Genomic DNA, 21,545 nt, shown 5'->3' with positions numbered 1-21,545 from the left:
AGGATTACAGATGTGAGCACATGACATGAACTACATTTCCCATGATGCATTAACTACATTTACCATGAGGCGTTCCCTTAAGGGGACAGCTCCCAATTCTAACTTAACTATCTCAATTCCCAATCCCCCTATACTGTCTGGACAGCACAGTAGCACTTAGACTTATATATCACTTTACAGTGCTTTACAGCAGTGGTGGGATTCAAATTTTTTTACTATCAGTTCTGTGGGCATGGCTTGGTGGGCATGGCAGGAGAAGGAGACTGTAAAATCTCCAATCAGAGGTGGCATTTGCTGGTTCTCTGAACTACTCAACATTTCTGCTACCGGTTCTCCAGAACTGGTCAGAACCTGCTGAATACAACCTCTGCTTTACAGCCCTCTCTAAATGGTTTACAGAGTCAGCCTATTGCCCCAAAAAATTGGGTCCTCATTTTACCCATCTCGGAAGGATGGGAGGCTGAGTCAACCTTGAGCCTGGTGGGATTCAAACTCCGAAATTGCAGGCAACTGGCAGTCAGCAGAAGTAGCCTGCAGTACTGCATTTTAACCACTGCACTGCTAAGGCTCATTCATCTGGATTCCTGCTTTACCAAAAATATCGAGAAACTTTGGCATAGAGCAGACCAGATTTGCCTCAAAGGACACAGGTCAAATGTGTGAGGTTTCCGAAACATGTTTTCTTCCTTCCTGGAACTGCTTTTGAAGCCACAATATTTATTGATTGATTGATTTGTAATACACAGTTATTACTAACTACAAATAACTCAGGCAGCGAATATACACAACACACACTCTCCCGCCACCTGTTTTTCCCACAACAACCCTGTGAGGTGGATTGGGCTGACAGAGAGAGAGAGAGAGAGAGAGAGAGAGAGAGAGAGAGAGAGAGAGAGAGAGAGAAAGTCACCCAGCTGGCATTCATCCCTAAGGCAGGATTTGAACCCCATGGCCTCCTGCTTTCTAACCTGGTGCCTTAACCACTTGACCAAACTGGCGTAATAGATGCACTCTACATTGTAATTGTGAAAACCATGGTCTTCTTTTCCTCTAACCCTCAAGGGAGTTTCATCATCCCTGATTCTCCGAACGCAGCAAGCAACCTGCTGCAACATTTGATAAATCTTGCCTGGAAAACCACGTGCCAAATTGATGCTTCCTCTGGAGCCAATGTGTTCAGAGTGACGTGCACCCTCTTGAGGTGCAGAGTTAACTTCCTACGATCCTGGGAAGTTGTGGTTGGATGCTCTCTCTCTCTTTTGAAGGCAGAACAGATCCACAGAGTTGGAAAGGACCTTGGAGGTCTTCTAGTCCAACCAGTGCTCTCTGAAATGCTTCTGAGGGCTGCCATACGAGCTAAGCTGTTCCTCCTGCTGCTCCTTCTGCTTCTATTGCCTAGTGCAGCTGGCGGGAGAAAATGCCCCCTTGATTTCGCCAAGGATCAAAATGGGGTGTACAATTTTTACCGCCCAGGAGACCTCTATATTGGTGGCATTGTTTCCCTGAGGTCAATCTGGTCAGCGGTAGCAACCTTCAAGGAGCCTCTCTTTAGCCAACCAGTTTTGTAAGTAGATCTCAGGGGTGGATTTTGTACTATTTTGCATGGAAATATGCAAAATTCTTCATTTATTTTACCGATTTTCTTCTCCCCAAAAATGGGGCTGAGACCGTATTATTTAATCACTCAATCAGAATAGAGCTGGAATGAATCATGGAAGTTTTCTAGTCCAAATCCCTGCTCAAGCAGGAGATCCTATATCATTTCAGACAGAAGTGGTATTAAGCAGGTTCTGACCAGTTCTGGAGAACCGGTAGCAAAACTTTTGAGTAGTTTGGAGAACCGGCAAATACCACCTCTGACTGCCCCTGCCCCCATCTATTCTCTGCCTCCTGAGTCCCAGCTGATTGGCTGGGTCTTCTTTTGTTGCCCTGCACAGGAGAACGGAGCTGGAAAGTAGATTAGTGGGGTGGGAAGGGAATGGGATTTTGCAGTAATCCTGCCATGTCCACAGAACCGGTAGTAAAAAAAAATTTGAATCCCACCACCGATTTCAAAGAAATGGTCATCAAGTCCTTCTTAAAATCCTATACTGATGAAGCACCGACAACTTCTGAAAGGAAGCTGTTCCACTGGTTTATTGTCCTCACTGTGAGGAAGTTTCTCCTTAATTCCAGGTTGCTTCTCTCCTTGATAAGTTTCCATCCATTGCTTCTTCTCTTCCCTTTGGGTGCTTTGGAAAATAAGTTTTGTGGCAACCTCCTCTTTATGGCAGCCCCTGAAATACTGGAATAATGCTATCATGTTAGTCCTTCTTTTTTCTAGACTAGCCATACCAGGTCCCTGCAACAGTTCTTCATATGTTTTAGTGTTATAATTATTACTTCTAGTAGGAGTAGCAAGGATAGAGTTACAAAGGGTCTCAGATCCAACCTGTGCCCTAATGCATGAATTGTTAAACTTCTGAATGAATAATTAAAGGTGGTTGTGGGTTTTATTTTTGTTTTGAAGCAAAGGTTATAATGCACACTGGTACCTTCTGTCCTTTCTTTTTGCCATTCGTGAGATCAACAAGAATCCCCACATTTTGCCCAATATCACCCTGGGCTTTGACATCTACGAGAACTATTATGAACCAGGACTGACTGCCGATGCCCTGATGGACTTGCTCTCCACCGGACAGGCAAATGTCCCAAACTACATTTGTGGAAGAGAGAAGAGGCTACTGGCTGTGATTGAAGGGACCGAGTCTAACATTTCCGAGCAGATTTCCACCATGTTGAACCTCTACAAGATGCCACAGGTACGAATGGAGATGGGGAGAAAAGCCAAACCTAGATGTGTCCTGCTCAGGGATATGCCATGACCATTGAAACAGCAGGTTGAAGGATGTTTTTAAATCTGACACGGCAATGGAGATCAAGTTTGCAATAGTGGAGAATATCTGTATCTCAGGGGTAGGGTGAGGATGAGGTTTTCCGAGCTTGTGGGTTGGTTCCCAAACGTTTTTGTTATCAGGCTAGGTAACATCTTCAGTAGAATTTAGGGGATGTCAGGTGTGAGTGTGTCAAGTGAGGGTCTTGTTTGGCTGTTTGTTTTTGTCTTGTTTGGCTGGTTTGGCAGTCTGGTTTGACTCTGCAACCCAACAAGACAGAGACAGACTTCAACAGATAATTAGAACTGCAGGAAAAAAAAAACAATTGCTACCAGCCTGCCTTCCATTGAAGACCTGTATACTGCACAAGTCAAAAAGAGGGCTGTAAAAATATTTACAGACTCCTCACATCCCGGACATAAACTGTTTCAACTCCTACCCTCAAAATGATGTATAGAGCATTGCACACCAGAACAACTGGACACAAGGAGTTTTTTTCCTGAACACCATCACTCTGCTAAACAAATAATTCCCATAATACTGTCAACTTATTTATTAAGACTGTATTACTATTATTCCTCTCATCCTTCCTATTACCTATCTCTTCCCACTTATGACTATAACCATGGTTACTTGTATCTTTACAATTTATATTGTTTTATTTGTTTCCTAGTATGATTTCATTGCTTATTAGTAACCTATGACTATCACTAAGTGTTGTATCTTATGATTCTTGATCAACGTATTTTTTCCTGAGAGCATATACACCAAAGACAAATTCCTTGTTTGTTCAATCACACTTGGCCAATAAAGAATTCTATTCTGTTGTGTTCTATTCTAAATCTATTCTATTCTATTCTATTCTATTCTATTCTATTCTATTCTATTCTATTCTATTCTATTCTATTCTATTTTCTATTATATTCTCTATTCTATTCTATACTGTTCTATATTCATTCTGTTATTCTGTCCTATCCTATCCTGAATCATGTTCTGTTCTATTCTATTCTATTCTATTCTATTCTATTCTATTCTATTCTATTCTATTCCATTCCATTCCATTCCATTCCATATTCTACTCTACTCTACTCTACTCTACTCTACTCTACTCTACTCTACTCTACTCTACTCTACTCTATTCTTTTCTATACTAGTGTGACAGGTTTTGTGATGGGTCAGCTGTGAGTCATCAGTGAGTCTTGTGATGGGTCTTGTGATAAGAAGATTACCTCACATCAAGAACACTGGGAGATGAACTGCTGTTGGGGGAGGGGTATTGCCTGGGTTGGTTGAGGTTGGTGCTGTTTCTGGTTGGCTGTGCAGTTGATTTGGATTCTGAGGGGTTCATAGGCTGGTTGTAGGTCAATGTGCCTGTTGATGGAATTGCTTGTGGAGTGTGAGTCTTCAATGAACTCACAAGTGTGGCAGGTGGTAGCGGGGCCGATGGTTTTGGTGTTGCTCCAATCAAACTGGTGCTGTTTGGTGTCAGTGTGGGACACCAAACTGATCAAGTTATCACCAGGTCTTAATTGTACTTCAAAAGAAAATGATGCTCATTTCCTAATTTTCATTCCTGGGGCAGATCTCGAGAAGTTATCAGTTTGAACTTCAGAAGCAGAGAATGGAAAGTTTTAAAAGGGGTCTTGGAGATCTTCTTTCCCAGCCTCTGCCCTACACAAAAGTTCACTTTTGGTATTCCCAAAACATTACCATCTAGTCTCTGTGAAAATAGCTCCAGCAAAGGAAAGTCTACCAGCTCACAAGGCAATCTGTCCCATTATGGAACTCCTTGTACCATTAGTGAACTCCTCCAGTTCATAGGATATAAGATGACAGTGAAAATCTTTGTCTTTTTTTAAAGACTGGAAATCTGATCAATCATCAATCAATCAACCTTTATTGTCAGAGTACAACATGTGTACAATGAGATTGGCTCACTGAGTCTCTAACCCAGTGAATCCTACTAACACACAATCTTATTATACTATGTGTCACAATGTGCCGGCCCCGCAAGTCTATGTTGACTTGAAGTTATTTTCTGTTCAGGAGTCTGACAGCCCACGGGTAGAAACTGTTCTTCAGCCTGTTAGTGTGGCTGGCTATGTTTCTATATCTCCTACCCGATGTTAGGAGAGTAAAGAAGTGCTGACCAGGGTGTGAGTCATCCCTGAGTGTGAGTTTGATATGCAATGATAAGCAGAATGCACAGAATGAACATTGGAATGTTCTTGTCCTGCACTGTTCATTCTTTCATAGTTTTTAAAGAGGTGCCAGTTATCAGAATAACAGAGTTGGATGGAACTTTGGAAGTCTTCTAGTCCAACCCCCTACTCAGGCAGGAAACCCTAGACTATTTCAGACAAATGGTTGTCCAATCTCTTCTTAAAAACTTCCAGTGTTGGAACATTCACATCTTCTGAGGACAAGTCATTCCACTGGTTAATTGTTCTCACTGTCAGGAAATTTTTCCCTAGTTCTATGTTGCTTCTCTCCTTGATTAGTTTCCATCCTTTGCTTCTTGTCCTGCTTTCAAATGCTATGAAGAATAGGTTGATTCCCTCTTCTTTGTGGCAGCCCTTTAGATATTGGAACATTGCTTATAATCTATATGTTGTTTTCACATTTTTCCCAACAATGTATGCATTTTTATCCAATATTTTATTTGCTTTTACACATGTCCACCACATATGATAATATTTTTGCTGGGCATAATGTCTGAAAAGTATGATAAAGGGAACCTATACTTAATATTATGTGTTTTGACAGCAGCAAGAATTGTATTTGCACATTTGTACTGGAAAAGTGAGGAAACACCTACAGAGGATGATGTAATAAAAAAAATAGATTGTGCAGAAATGGACAAATTGACAGTAAAAATAAAAGAAAAAGAAGATACAGAGTATTTTAAAACATGGGACTTGTTTTATAAATGGTTGGATAGCAGAGGTAGAAATTAGGAGTGGGGAAAGTATTATTATATCTAAATAAATTGTTCCAGACAATATGCTGTTCACTAAGCACTTAGTATGTAATGTGAAAATATATAAATAAATTGTTGGAAAATTGATATCATGTCATCCCTAGTTTTTCTTCTCATTAGACTAGCCATGCCCAGTTCCTGCAGCTGTTCTTCATATGTTTTAGCCTCCAGGTTTAGAAGTCAGCTTTATCTATACTACAGCTGTATTTGTACAATTTGTACAGCAACTGGCCCAGTAAAACATTTTTCCCATTCAGTTTGAAAGCACTTATGTAAATATTTTAAGTGACTTGTGATAGCTGAGCTTCAGGACTATTCTCTTAATTTACTTTGGTAGGAGCTTGCAAGAGTTCAGTCCTGAATATAAATTAGTACCTTGGTGTAGTAGAATAGAATTAGAATAGAATAGAATTCCTTTATTGGCCTAGCGTGATTGGACACACAAGGAATTTGTCTTGGTGCAAATACTCCCAGTATATATAAAAGAAAAGATACATTCGTCAAGAATCATAAGGTACAACACTTAATGATAGTCATAGGGTACAATAAGCAATCAAATCATACCAGGAAACAGTCAATATAAATCATAAGGATACAAGCGACAAAGTTACAGTCATACAGTCATAAATGGGAGGGGATGGGAGATAAGGAATGATGAGAAGATTAATAGTAATAGTAGTGCAGACTTTGTAAATAGTTGGACAGTGTTGAGGGAATTATTTGTTTAGCAGAGTGATGGCATTTGGGAAAAAACTGTTCTTGTGTCTAGTTGTTCCGGTGTGCAGTGTTCTATAGCATCATTTTGAGAGTAGGAGTTGAAACAGTTTATGTCCGGGATGTGAGGGGTCTTTAAATATTTTCACAGCCCTCTTTTTGACTCATGTAGTATACAGGTCCTTGATTGAAGGCAGGTTGGTAGTATTATGCAGTATACAGGTCCTTGATTGAAGGCAGGTTGGTAGTAATTGTAGTAATAGGTGAATTGGATCTTGATACCATCTACTTCATCATTCTGCCTAGTGCAGAAACCAACTACTCCAGCATCTTGGGAGAAATGATTGCTCAAACTAATAAGACCATATCCTTTAAACAATGCCCTGAAAATCTTTTCCCCACACTTCTTTTTCTTACTAGGTCAGTTATGGTTTTGTGTCTGAAACTCTGAATGATAAAACCAATTTCCCATTCATCTACCGCATAGTCCCCAAAGAAGAATACTTGTATTGGGGAATTGCCAAAGTGCTCCATCATTTCAGATGGAACTGGGTCGGTCTTCTAGCACCAGACACTGACAATGGAAAAAGATTTCTCCGAACTTTGAGGCCCATATTAACCAGAAACACAATTTGTGTAGCCTTCTCGGTGAACATCCCAATATTGCCCTGGAAAATGAGGCTATTGTTCAATGAACCATTTCACTTGTGGAACAATGTCAGTGTTTTCATATATTACGGGGAACACCGTCACTTGTATTCCTTGATAAAAGCCTTACAATCCTACATTGAAAGGCACATCAAGCCCATCCTGGCAAAAGTTTGGATCACCACAGCAATGTGGGACCTCACTCTGAATTTATCTGACAACATACTGTCTCCTCAGCACCTCCGGGGTTTTTTCTCTTTCTTAATCCATACTGAAAAAAGACCGCAAGTTTCAGAAACGTTTTTTGGCACGATGCAAAACTTTGGCAAAATGGTGTTCAACTGTTCATATTCCAGACACCTCTTTTCTGTGAAAGGAAGGGTGAGGTGCCAGGAGAATGAAGAATTGAAGAACCTGGAGGAAGAGGTGGTGGAAAAAACCTTCTCTCTGGACAGCTACAGTATTTACAACCTTGCCTGGGCAGTCGCTCGGGCTTCACACGATGCCTACTTATCCAGGTCCAAGCAAAAAGCAAAGAAGAAAAGAGATCACAGGCTGGTCCTTCAGGCATGGCAGGTATTTGATTTCCTTTAGAAAGCCTAAAGGTACGATTTCAGATTTCAAAGACATTTTAGATTGTGTGAGGAAGTTAAGATTTTAATTGTCTTCTTCCATTTTATGAGGTTACTAGGGTAGGAAATCCTCCACTCCGTCCCATTTTTTGGATTCCTGACCTGGAGTTCCATGGCAGGGTATCCATGACTTGATTCTACTACATCACTGAATTGTTGTTGCTTTAAATCAAATTGATTTTTTAAGTTTGATTTTTATTAAGGTTTTGTTTTATTATATAAAATATAGAAAAGAGAAGGAAAAAATAGGAAATTAAGGGAAGGAAGCGGAGCAGGGAAAATGGGATGTGAGATACCAGGGGAAAGAGAAAAAGAAAAAAAAGGCATTGACTTCCAGCTCTTCTTAGCACAGTACAAGATAAAAACACTCCAATTTCATTTTTTTTATTTTACACAATATATAACTAGCCATTTCTATAACCACAAATCTTTCTGATTGACAAAATGAAAGTCAAAGTTTCAAAAACTTTTATTCACATGCAGGACATCCAAATAAAAACATATTTTCCTCTTTAAATAAAATGGTGACAGTTTACAAAGATTATTAGGTGCAATAGAAATACACATTATTTTCATAGCACGCAAGATAAAGCAGGATTGGTTAAATTGATATTTTATTTAAAAAAAATATCAGTCATATGCCACCCATTTCTGTCTGCAAAACAACTTTGGGCAGCATCTAAAACATCAGTAGCAGTGTTCCAACATCTCAGGGGCTGCCACAAAGAAGAGGGAGTCAAGCTATTCTCCAAAGCACCTGAGGGCAGGACAAGAAGGAATGGATGAAAAGTAATCAAAGAGAGAAGCAACCTAGAACTGAGGAGAAATTTCCTGCAGTTAGAACAATTAATCAGTGGAACAGCCCCTTACTGGAAGTTGTGGGTGCTCCAAAGGTAGTATTCAGCAGGTTCTGACCAGTTCTGGAGAACTAGTAGCAGAAATTTTGAGTAGTTTGGAGAACCGGCAAATGCCACCTCTAACTGGAGATTTTACAGTATCCTTCCCTTGCCACGCCTACCAAGCCACGCCCACAGAATTGGTAGTAAAACATTTTGAATCTCACCACTGAGTATAGGGTTTCCTGCCTGAGCAGGGGGTTGGACTAGAAGACCTCCAAGGTCCCTTCCATCTCTGTCATCCTGCTATCGTAAAGGCAAGGAGTGGCTAAAATTTGCCTTCTATCTCTCTGACGACTTCCATCGCTATGGAGAGCTTTGTAGAGGAATTCAACTCTACTTGTAGAACATCCTCTTCCTTCATATTATTGTTGTTTTTTCTGCCATTGTAGCTTCATCCTTTCCTGGGAGATTCCCACTTCTACAATACTTGCATGGATGGAGTGTATCTGGATGAGAAGGGGGACCTTGCTGCCAGATTTGATGCCATGAACTGGGTGCTCTTTCCTAATAAGACCTTTGGGGCTGTGAAGTTTGGGAGGATAGATAGACCAGGGAGGTCCAAAGACCTGGAATTCAGCCTTGACCAGGAGGCCATAAATTGGTCCCGACGGTTTAACCAGGTTAGTTGAGGCTGCTCATCTAATGCCCTCCAACCTTTTTTTCATTCTTCCAACTAGTTGTGAAGTGGATAGCGTGTTGCTGGAGCTGGGTTGAAGGATTGCTTGGGATCTTTTTCTTTCTCAAAGATTTTGTTGGGCTCCTTGGATTAAAAAAAAAAAAAAAAGAGCGGGCCATGGATCACAGAATGGGAAACTTTGTGTCATCATTCCAACTAACCAACTCCAAACCAATAAATTCCAAGACAAACATTTCCTCAAAGTTCCATTTTATTAGAGTTGTCATTTTGGTACACCTGGGAAAATCTGAATCTGAGAGTTCCAGGTTTTCCCTACCCAATAGAAATTCAAAGATCCATCCCCTGCACCCATCAGTCCATCACATGGCCCAATCAAACCTTCGTCCCAACTAGAGACATCCCTCCAGACACTCCCCTCCAGGTTCAGGGAAACTTGTCCTTGACTCTCCTCCCCTCCCAAATTCCCAGGCACTGAATGTGGCACCCTTAAAGCTCCCAAGTAAAATATGGCTTCCAAGACTGACACTTTGGTCAAAAAGTCTATGTGGTTTATCCAGATTCAGATGCTGGTTGGATCTTCTTCCTTCTGTTTTGCTTTATAAAGCAAGCTGTGATTGGATGATTGCTGTCAGCAGCTTAAGAACAAAACTGCCTGTCTTGGCTGAATTGTAGTTAAAAGCAAAGTCAGGAAGGTCAGGATGTAGAACTGAGAATTCTATAACATTTAATCCTGGAAGAGATACATAGTATGCTGAATTCACATTTCACAACCATAAAATGGTTGATTTGATTCTGGTTAATTTATTGACAAACCCAATTATTGTGTTTATAAACCAAGGTAGACATTATTTAAGGGACGTGATGGTTCAGTGGCTAAGACGCTGAGCTTGTCAATCAGAAAGGTCAGCAGTTTGGTAGTTCGAATCCCTAGCACTGCGTAACAGAGTGAGCTCCCGTTACTTGTCCCAGCTTCTGCCAACCTAGCAGTTCGAAAGCATGTAAAAATGCAAGTAGAAAGATAGGGACCACTTTGGTAACAGCATTCTGTGCACCTTCAGCGTTTAGTCATGACCACGGAGATGTCTTCAGACAGTGCTGGCTTTTTGGTTGAGCATTGCCCCCTAGAGCCAGAAATGACTAGCATGCATGTGCGAAGTGGACTTTTACTGTTAGACATTATTTGGCTTAGATTCCAACTTTTCTCCAGAAATTTCCTTGGGTAGGTTTGAACTTCCTCCTTCTCAATTCTATTAAAAAATATCAACCTCTGCCCCACCCTGACAACTCTACACAATTAGCTAACTGTGATTAATTCAATAACAATTAAAGAATACTTGGTTTCATGTAATAGATGAATTGAGACATAGCTATTGAGATATGTCTCATCAACCTGTGTCCACCAATAGGCCTTTAGGAGAAAATTTCACAAATTAACAATGGTCCTATTGAAGATGATATTCCTTTCATTGCCCCAGAATCTCCTTCCTGCCTCCTTCAAGATGCCCACTGATTTCCATGTGATGGCTAAGCATCCTTCTGCATATCAGGCAATATATAGGACAATATAGGAAAAGAAGCAATGCATGGAAACTCAAATCAAAGAGAGAAGCAACCTAGAACTAAGGAGAAATTTCCTGACAGCTAGAACAATTAATCAGTGGAACAACTTGCCTCCAGAAGTTGTATATGCTCCAACACTGCTGTTTTTAAGAATAGATTGGACAACCATTCGTCTGAAATGGTATAGGGTTTCCTGCCTGAGCAGGAGGTTGGACTAGAAGACCTCCAAGGTCTCTTCCAATTCTATTATATTTATTCTGCTTCCCCAGCCCCACCCCTTCTTTGAACACTGAACTTAATGCTGCATTGAGAAATAATTTTTTCCAAACTCCTGCTCAGCATGGGATTCGCTAAATCATCTTTGACAGGTGATTATCCAGGCTCTCTTTGAAGACTTCCAGCAAAAGTACCGACCATCTTAGTTGCGCATATCCTAAAAAAACAAAAAGCCAATGTAAACCCCTTCCTTGACAGAAAGAGAAATGGGGTAGGGATGAGCCGACCAATTAAACAGATGAATGTCTCATGACGGTGGCAATACCCAACCATTTTAATGGTTTCTTTTTTCGATCAGTCCCTTCCTCACTCCAGGTGCACCACAAACTGTCACCCTGGCCAAGCCAAGGTGGTCTTGGAAGGAAGGCCTCTTTGTTGCTATGGATGTATCTTGTGCGCCAAAGGAACCATCTCCATTCAGGAAGGTAAGAGACACCAAGGGGAGAGGCAGTTCTTGAAAGATGGGAAGAACAGTCCATGAAGTATTTCCATTCAGGAATATTTGGAAGCAAACATGTAAGCCTTGAACAAAGTGTCTCATGGGTGATGGCAAACACCCAGTTATTAGGTAAAGAGAGGAAAACTAACAATCTAGATTGAAAACCTCAATAAATATGAGACAGAAGCAAGAGTTCATTTTTGTATATCATTTTTAATATTGAGTTGTTGTCTACATTTATGCAGCCCAGGTCTGGTATGGAATGGGACAACTCACCGCAGAACAACTTGCTGTGGGACAATTCAACAAATGCAAAAATTAATTTTGACAGAACCGTAGCCAATAATAATAAAATTAAAAAGTGAATTAAAAAAAAAACAAGAGTTACAATAATTTGGATGAAAACATGGTCACCAATAATAAAAATAACTGAATGAAATGATTAATACAGCATTGAATTGTCCTGCAACAAGTTGGCCTTGGCACGTTGGCCATGGCAAGTTGGTCATGGCAAGTTGGCTGCAACGAATTGTCCTAGACCTGATCTGGTACACATGGCAACATTTGGTAGAAAAGCTGATTAAGTAACCTCTGTCTGTAGGAGCCTGCCTGTTGAAGACTGGCCCAACTCTGATTCTCTGTTGAGAGATTATATTATGCCTTCCATGAATACAAAAGAAAAGTATTTGCTTGAAGAACTGATGAAAGAACTGTCCCTGAACAGGGATCCAAAGAGCCAATTCCTCAGGGTGTGCCCATTGTGTGAAAAAAAATCTGCCATTTAAATAATAGGTAATAAACAACGCAAACACATCAAGGACACCATTCACTTACCTGGAGCTGAACAACCATAAATCTATAGATTGCCTTGCTTTCAAAATATCTATAGAGAAGAGCCACAGTGGCACAGTGGTTAGAGTGCAGTACTGCAGGCTACTTCTGCTGACTGCCAGCTGCCTGCAATTTGGCAGTTCAAATCTCACCAGGCTCAAGGTTGACTCAGCCACCGATCCTTCCGAGATCAGTAAAATGAGGACCCAGATTGTGAGGGGAAATATGCCAACTCTGTAAACCACTTAGAGAAGGCTGTAAAGCACTGTGAAGTGGTATATGAGTTTAAGTGCTAAGTCTATTTATACCAATGTAGAGAAAGCATTCTATAAAAATAAACATCTGTCACCTCATCCTCACCTCACGAAACATGTATGGCTTACTGAGACTATGTAAATCACTGATGGTAGGCTGGATTGAATTGCACTCAACATATGTTGAAAATCATTAGAATTAGGGGTCTCCATGGGTGAAGAGGAGGCAAAAGATCAAGATAATGGGCATAAATCACCCACCCACAAATCACTTTCTTGACTCTTTGTATAACCCCTTTTCTCAGATGTCGTTCGTACTATCTACAGCACTCTCAAAACGTATCCGTGTAAGTTTCTCAACCAAATCCCATCTAATTGATCCCACTGGCTGAATCTGATTCAACAAGGTCATGAAATAAATATCTGCCCTGTGCATCCAGATTCTCAAGAAAGGATCCCCATTAGCACACCAGACAAATCTTTGAGAAAGGAGTATGCTTGAGACAATGGAGTTCTCAACTGTTAGGATCTGGATTTGTATAATGTTGAGGGTTAAGCTGTCTGGTGATATAGATCTTAGGAAGCTCTTCACCTTTTTGGGACCTTCCTTTTTACTCCAGCCAGCTTATTTCCACTCCTGCCTTCACCAAGCATATCCTTTTTGTTAATCTTGACTGGTTTCCTTCATTTTTACTAGAGAACTTTCAACACTTTTTTCCCCTTTACAGATCTGGAATTTTATTGTAGCCATAATTTATCATTTGTAGACAGTAAGCAAAAAAGGAGAGCTTTATTATGATCATGTAACATTAATATTTGAGGTCTTGCCTGTCTTCTCCCCAGATGCAGAGAAGTGCACAAGATGTCCAAAAAATCACCATCCGAATATAGGCCAAAATAAATGCATCCCCCAAAATATAACCTTCTTGTCGTACAAAGAAGACCTGGGAATGATTCTAGCTTCCTTTGCCATCTTCTTATCTTTGGTCACTGTCTTTGTCTTAGCAATCTTCATCAAATTCTTAGAAACTCCAATAGTCAAGGCCAACAACCGGGACCTCTCCTACCTCCTCCTGGTCTCTCTCCTCCTATCCTTCTTGACTTCCCTCCTCTTCATTGGTCCTCCCAAGCCAATCACCTGCCTTCTCCGACAAACCTCCTTCAGCACCATCTTTTCCATCGCTGTCTCGTCTGTCTTGGCTAAAACTATCATGGTTGTGCTGGCCTTCCTGGCCACAAAGCCTGGGAACTTTGTGAGGAGATGGCTGGGAAAGACTCTGGCCAACTCCATTGTCCTTTCTTGCTCCGGTCTCCAAGTTGTCATTTGCATCGTCTGGCTGGGAGTTTCTCCCCCATTCCCTGAGTCTGACACACACTCTCAGACCAATCAGATTGTCCTGCAGTGCAACGAAGGTTCTGTTGTTATGTTTTATCTTGCCCTGGGCTATATGGGCTTCCTGGCTGCCATCTCCTTTGTGGTGGCTTTCCTGGCCAGGAACTTGCCTGGGGCCTTCAATGAAGCCAAGCTGATCACCTTCAGCATGCTGGTGTTCTGCAGCGTCTGGGTGTCCTTTGTGCCCACCTATCTGAGTACCAAAGGGAAGTACATGGTGGCTGTGCAGGTCTTCTCCATCTTGGCCTCCAGTACTGGACTGTTGGGATGTATCTTCATCCCCAAGTGCTACATTATTATTCTGAGGCCAGGTCTGAATACAAAGGAGCATCTAACAGCAAACAGTAAAGATGGCTTGAAAGTGAATGCAAAATAGCATGACAATTGTCACAACCTTCTCAAAATTGTTTGAGAAGAAAACAAGTTGATTCCCTCGGCATATTCCAGAGAAGTTAGCTTTGTTAATTTTGTTGGTAGCATTCTATGTTTCCACCACTGGGGGAAGTGCATATGATCAAATGTCTCTAGAAGTCTATAAGGGCAGGTTTGCCTAATTTTGCCCTCTTTTGGGGAAGATGGACAGTGACCAGACCTTTATTTTCACACCCTCCACCCAACAGCTGATCTAATGGTCCACTACGAAGGCAACATTAAAATGTTAAAATACTTTTCAAACATTAAAATAAATACTCTTTCAAACATTAAAACTTAGTTCATCTGAAAGCATTGTTAAATATTGATTGGATTCTATACGTTGATATAGTTCTGGGAGAAAATCAAGTATGTAAAAGTGATGTTGAATATGGAAGGTGCCATCTTATGAAGGTCTTGTGACTCAGCCAGGAAAATTATTTCATATAGATGGAAACAGGAAACAAATATTTCTCTGCTTCTAAGAATTGGAACCAAAATACAGTACGTTGTGATCAATTTTTTAAATGTCTTCCTATTCCAAAAGTGAAATGATGGAAGAATATGTTTCTGTATGGTCTGGATGTAATAATAAATTGAAGGACTACATTAATGTTATACTAAAAATATATGAATCTTATTTTTCTCTTTTTCCAAGTTATTTCCCCTGCCCATTTATTCCGTTTCTTTTAGTTACTATAACATATATGTACTTGTTTTGTACAATATGTTTTATTGTAGAAGGTCTGACGTATTATATTTTTCTTTCTAGTGTTCATTATATCATGGTGCTTGTGTTGTGTGTGTGTGTCAGAGGTGGTATTCAGCAGGTTCTGACCAGTTATGGAGAACCAGTAGTGGAAATTTTGGGTGGTTTGGAGAACCAGCAAATACCACCTCTGACTGGAGATTTTACAGTATCCTTCCCCTGCCATGCCTACCAAACCATGCCCAAAGAACCGGTAGTAAAAATTTGAATCCCACCACTAGTGCGCACACACATGCACTTTAAAGTACACATATAGATTGGGAGAAACCAGGCTTAATAGCATTAACTGTGAGAGGGTGTCAGGGTTCTGATGGAAGCCCTATTCATGAGCCTCAAGCCAAGTTTCAACAAAAACCCAATTCTTTATTAGGAGCAACATGTTGGCACTTTTCCCAAGTCCAGTCAGCTCTGCCCTACGTAATTTACTGCCCACCTATGACCCTGTTTCCCCCTTCCTCCCAGGGTGTGTCATAAATCACTCTCTCCAATGGAGCACTTCTCAGCCAGTCTTTGAAAACCGGGTTGCTTAGATTGGCTTTCAGAACTAAGAATATTTGCTGGTTTAATGAGGCTAATATGAAAAATTGGATGCACCTTTCTAAATCTTGAGGGTAATTTTAATTGTATTGCGACAGGGTTGATTATTTTAGTCACTGGAAATGGACCAATATATTTGGGACCCAGTTTCTTGGATAGCAACTCCAAATTTAGGTATTTTGTGGAGAGGTACACAAGGTCCCCAATTCTGAACATTTTATTCCTTCTCTCATTTTAACCTTCTCTCAGCCAGTCTTCGAAAACTTGTAGATTTGCACACAAACCACAAACCACCATGCAGAGCAGGAAGCAGGTTTCAAGGGGTTTTAATGTCAAACAACAAATTTTCCATCCTACAAGAACGGTATTCCAACCGGTCTAGGTTAGCACTGGAAGCCTTACAGTGTTATTTAAAGGTATAAACACACCCACCTAAACGCTTCTATCTCCTATCCACGCCCTTAATTATTCCCTGAATCACCTCTTATTCCCATCAATAAGTCTACTATTTCCTTCCCTATCACCTATCCATCGCTCATGATTTCTATCTCCTCGCAAGTAAACTAAATAGTTAAACTTCACACCCCCATCGCCTGTTCCTTCATCACAGTTGCTTTTTCAATTCAGCTTTGGCAGAATCATTAAATTAAGTCCAACAATCCATCAAACACAGACAGGAGTTTCCTTTCAAGTTACAGATGACTGAGGAGCCCCTCGCAGGTCATGATTCTCCCACACTACAGCTGTTGCAATTACCTGGGAGTATCTATCATCAGCAGTGTTCTGATGATATGGTTCCTGCAAAGGTGCTGACGGGCTCAGATCATCTATCATCCCTAACGGAGCCCGACAGCACTTTTGTGGGCTGTAGAAAACATGCCTCTCCAGCTGGCTCTGGTAACCTGAGACACAATCTGGTAAAAGGTATGTGTGGAATGCGCTTCTGGTCATAGCAACCGAACTGCTCCCATCAGATCTCTTCCCCCCCCCCTCCTTCTTAGGGCAATTCAAGCAAGCCAGGAAAGCTTTACGAGTTGACAGAGGATCTTGGAGTCTTAGTGGACAACCAATTAAATATGAGCCAGCAGTGTGCAGCAGCCAAAATAGCCAATGCAATCCTAAGTTGCATTAACAGAGGATTTCAATCAAGATCATGTGAGATATTGGTACCAATATATAAAGCCAATATATTAAGACCACTTCTTGAATACTGCACCCAGTTTTGGTCACTACACTATAAAGAAGATGTTAAGACTCTACCATTTCCGACAGGTGGAAGTTCAGTCTTTTCTTGAAAGTTTCCAGTGATGAAGCTCCCACAACTTGTGAAGGCAAGCTGTTCCATTGGTTGATTGCTCTCACTTCTGACAGTTTTTCAGTTACAACCATTCCAGCAACCCCATGGTCAGCTCTTCCTTTCGACAATGGGATCTCCACACAGAACTCTTTGCAAGCTCACCTTCTGCCCAAACTAAGGGAAAATGGATTTATGTGAAGGTTGAAAAGATAAGGATTACATTTTTCTCCACTCTCCCAGCTATTTCTAAAAAGAGAGAGAGGAGGAGCTTAGGAAATAAAAATGGCTTCCAGAGGTAGTCCTCGAATTACGGATCCTTTTACGCAGATGTGATATTTGGCTTTTGACTGTCAATGATTCATAATGTTGCCAGTTTGATACATATAATGTAAACTTCCACTTAAAAGAATTTAACAGCCAAGACGATCTACTGGTTAGGGAATATCACGGAAGAAATAAAATATATTCCTTCTAACTAGTTAAGTGAGACATTTGTTCGGTGAATTTTGTCCCATTTTACGACCTTTCTTGCCTCAGTTGTTAAGTGAATCAGTACAGCTGATACGTTACTAACCCAGTTGTTAAGGGAATCTGACTTTTCTCCACTGACTTTGCTTCTCAGAAGGAATCAGTCCCACTCTTCTCCCCTCAACGTTAACAGTCTTCTGACAACCTTTGCCTCTCAAATCCCTTCAGGACTCCTATGTTTCTCCCCGGGGGAGTCTTTTCTCTTGCTCCCCAATTTCTAGCATCACCCTTCGAATGAGGCTTTGGGTCCTGCTCGCCTTCCCTCCACCACAGTTTCCTTCGACCAGGTTCAGAAAGCCGCTCGGCCTGAGGGAGCTGCATGGAGCACAAATCCCTCAGCCAAAATAGAAACGAGAGCCAGGATGAAAAAAACTTCGGGAAAAGACTCCCAATAATGGGGAGAGGGGAAAAACTCCAGCAGCCCAGCAACCGAAGACACCTCTGCCACACCTCCCTCATGGACTGAATCCGCCGCTCGGTCTGAGAGAGCTGAGGGGAGCGCAGACACCGCGTCAAAAAACAACAACTTCGCGTGAGCAACGGACAGCCCAGTCCGCTTTCAAGCACGCTGCTCTCCCATTGGCCAACCGTCCCTCCCTCGGACCAATCCCGGCGCCACCACAGGAGGCACGCGCCTCCGCGAAGAAGCGGTCCACCTAACGGGCGTGTGATTGGGTGGCTCGGCTGCCTGTCCTGGTCGTGGAGCTGGAGCCGGAAGCGGGAGCGCCTCTCTCAGAGCTTTGAGGGGCGACTGGCGTGGGTGGGTGCGGGGTGCGCAGCTGCGAGGAGAGGAGGGGCAGATTTCTGAGGGGAAATGTCTTCACCCGGCCGCTCTCTCTCTCACGCATGAATCTGAAGTGACTCTGGCTTGTGCCCCTTCCTTGCTGGATTCGCTCCAGGGCCTCTCACTGCAGATCCAGGGAGATCCAGCTCCAAAGGTTCAGGTCCCCTGACTCTCGGGGTGGGGTGGGGGGCCGAGGGCTGACTGAGGGCCCCTCCAAGCTGGAAGATGCTGATCCCTGTGAGTTGCTCTGCTGGATCTGGCCAAAGAAGCCTCTCTGAGCAGAGTGAAAAATATCCTCCTTCCTGAAATGGTTCTTTGGGGAAGGCTTGACAGGCAGGAGATTCCCAACATGAATAACAGTGTTGGCAGGGACCTTGGAGGTCTTCTAGTCCAACCCGCTGCTCAGGCAAGAAGCCCTATATCAGTGGTCCCCAACCTTTTGGGGTCCAGGGACCAGTTCTGCGGAGAGAGGTTTTTCCGCACACTGGAGGGCGCATGATTTCATGTACTGCCTACATCCCATGGATGTTCATTTCTTTGCATGACAGGTTTTTGGCATGTTGCGAACCAGTGCCAGTCCACGGACTCGGGGTTGGGCATCCCTGCCCTATACCATTTCAGACAAATGGTTGCCCAACCACTTCTTAAAATCCTCCAGTGTTGAAATACCCACAACTTCTGGAGACAAGTTGTTCTTCGTGAAATTTTTACTTTGTCCTAGGTTGCTTCTCTCCCTGATTCATTCCCATCCATTGCTTCTTGTCCTGCCTTCAGGTGCTTTGGAGAATAGGTTGACACACACACCCTTCTTTGTGACAACCTCTTAGGCATACCCTCAAAAGTGAGTGTTCAAAAGACTGATGCTTCTTTGCATTATTTTCCATTGCAGGTTGGGAATAAGAAGCAACTTCATCCTCTGTAGGTCTTCCTTGCATGGAGACAACAAGAGTAGAGAGTAGAGAAGTAAAGATGAATGAATGACACCATTAAATTTCTCATCAGAGTTTTTATGACATTCCAGAACTTACAGAACTGTGTCATCTGATGGCAAGTAATTTGATTTTAAAACCTGAACAATATCATAAAGCTGGTTGGAGCCAGAAAGAAGAGACCAAATTGATTGGAGAAGAGAGAAGTTGCTCTGTTGGAAAGACGATAGTTATTTGAATTATTTAACTTGGAGCAAAGTTGGTCAGGGGACATATGTCATAAAATCATGCATTGCATAGAACCAGTGAATCAAAAAATAGTTTCTTGCTCATTAACACTATTATGGATCTCTCCATTAAAATGAAATGTAGTATACTTAGGAGAATACAGACTAACAGTTGGAAGGGACCTCAGATATTCTAGTCCAACCCCCTGCTCTGGCAGGAGACCCTATACCATTTCAGAAAATGGTTGCTCAATTTTGTTCTTAAAAACCTCCACTATGGGAGCACCCACAACTTCTGGAGGCAAGTCATTTCACTGATCAATTGTTCCAACCATCAGGAAATTTCTCCTTAGTTCTAGGTTGCTTCTCTCCTTGCTTAATTTCCATCCATTGCTTCTTGTCCTACCTTGAGGTGCCTTGGAGAATAGGTTGACCTCCTCTTCTTTCTGGCAGCCCCTCAAATACTGGAAGATTGCTACTCCTTCTTTTAATTAAAGTAAATATACTACCTAGACATAAACTAGAAAAAAGGAATGATTTCAGTAGATGGCGTTGAGGTATTCCCCATTTGGAGAATGAGTGCACTCAGGGAAGCGTAGTGAGAGTGTTAGGAATATAAGTCACCTAACAGGTTTTTGGGTTAGAAATATATAAACCAGGATAAACATTTTAAAACTGTATCTTTAAGAAAATGTAAAACTGTAATTAGGTGTGGTTTCTCAAACGGCCATAAGATGCAGCCAGAAACCTGGATTGTTTTAGTCTGAATCTCAGAAGAGAGTGTGAGTGTATCTCTGTTTCCTTCTGTTGGAAAGTATTGCCGTTGCTCCATTTCTTCTAATTGACTGATATTACTGGATTTAATGTAAGTCTGATACTGAACTGTTTTTGACACTGGAATTTGATATTTGGATTATCCCTGGATGAAAACTGACTGATTTTACCTGTGAATGACTTTGGACTGCCTATTTTGGACTTTGCTTAATGTTTCTGGAAATAAAAACCTACATTTACTGTACAGTGTATATGTGTGCTGTATGTGTATTATTCAAACACTCCTCTCAAATACGTCTCCCTGTATGCGCTCATTCTCCTAACGGGGAATTACCTCAACAGAGAGTGATGTTGAATAACACACGACCAGCATACAGATACACTGAATAGTAAAATGTAGGTTTTACTTTCAGTAAATGGGTAAACAAAGTCCAACAAAAAGTCCAAATCATACATGGTTAAAGCAGTTAGTATCAGTCCAGGGATAATCCAAAAACGAAGTCAAGTATCATAAATGGAGTTCAGTAAACGGAGTTTGCTAACAGTTGCAAAAACTCACAGCAATCCAAGTAGAAGGACGATCAGGCAATACGGCAAAACAGGAAATGCAAGGAGAAAGAAACCAGGTTTCTGGCTCCATCTTATGGCCGTTGGAGGAACCTCAGCCAATCACAATTACAGCATTCTCTTAAAGATACAGTATTAAATTACTATCATGGTTTATATATATCCAACCCAACTGTTAGGTGACTATCATTCCTAACAGATGGCTTAACTGTATTTTTCCCCCACTGTTTCTTTCTCTCAAAGCAGGCAATGAACAGAAGAATGAGATTTATCAGCAATCAGAAGAGATACCAATACAGATTCTAAAAGTTGAAGTGGGAGAAAAGAATCAATGGCAAACAAAAAGTGAAGACGGAATCCAGCTAAATCAGGGGTCCCCAACCACCGGTCCACGGACCGGTCCCGGTCCGTGGAACAAGTCCTACCGGGCCGCTGGTTTGCTGGGCGCCGCCATCTTTTTTGATGAAAAAGTTGGTGGCGCCCAGCTAATGCCGATGCACCGGGCCACGCCATAAAAAAGGTTGGGGATACCGGGCCGCAGCATAAGAAAGGTTGGGGATCACTGAGCTAAATGATCAGCGGGGAA

The 21,545-nt window shown here is 41.7% G+C and overlaps 1 protein-coding gene across 1 annotated transcript; it reads left to right on the top strand.

Annotated features, from left to right (window-relative positions):
• Window positions 1-1,173: 1,173 nt before the first annotated feature.
• Window positions 1,174-15,127, top strand: LOC113425955 (vomeronasal type-2 receptor 26-like). Its single transcript, XM_087953605.1, has 6 exons — window positions 1,174-1,564; window positions 2,510-2,801; window positions 6,988-7,791; window positions 9,136-9,366; window positions 11,518-11,644; window positions 13,587-15,127. Exons 1-6 carry the CDS (start codon window positions 1,332-1,334, stop codon window positions 14,510-14,512), a joined length of 2,613 nt encoding a protein of 870 aa, XP_087809731.1. The 5' UTR covers window positions 1,174-1,331; the 3' UTR covers window positions 14,513-15,127.
• Window positions 15,128-21,545: the final 6,418 nt, after the last annotated feature.

This window comes from Notechis scutatus, chromosome 2, assembly GCF_049901735.1.
Source record: "Notechis scutatus isolate UNSWTSFEM ecotype Mainland chromosome 2, rNotScu1.2, whole genome shotgun sequence".
Classification (NCBI taxonomy): Eukaryota; Metazoa; Chordata; class Lepidosauria; order Squamata; family Elapidae; genus Notechis; species Notechis scutatus.
The sequence above is the reverse complement of the archived record's forward strand: the minus strand, read 5'-3'. Positions and strand labels throughout refer to the sequence as shown.

Coding starts and splice junctions, on each gene's coding strand:
- LOC113425955 (XM_087953605.1), top strand. CDS start 1,332: ATGCTTCTGAGGGCTGCCATACGAGCTAAGCTGTTCCTCCTGCTGCTC. Junction 9,367..11,517: donor GGTCCCGACGGTTTAACCAG/GTTAGTTGAGGC, acceptor TTTTTCGATCAG/TCCCTTCCTCACTCCAGGTG. Junction 11,645..13,586: donor AACCATCTCCATTCAGGAAG/GTAAGAGACACC, acceptor TCTTCTCCCCAG/ATGCAGAGAAGTGCACAAGA.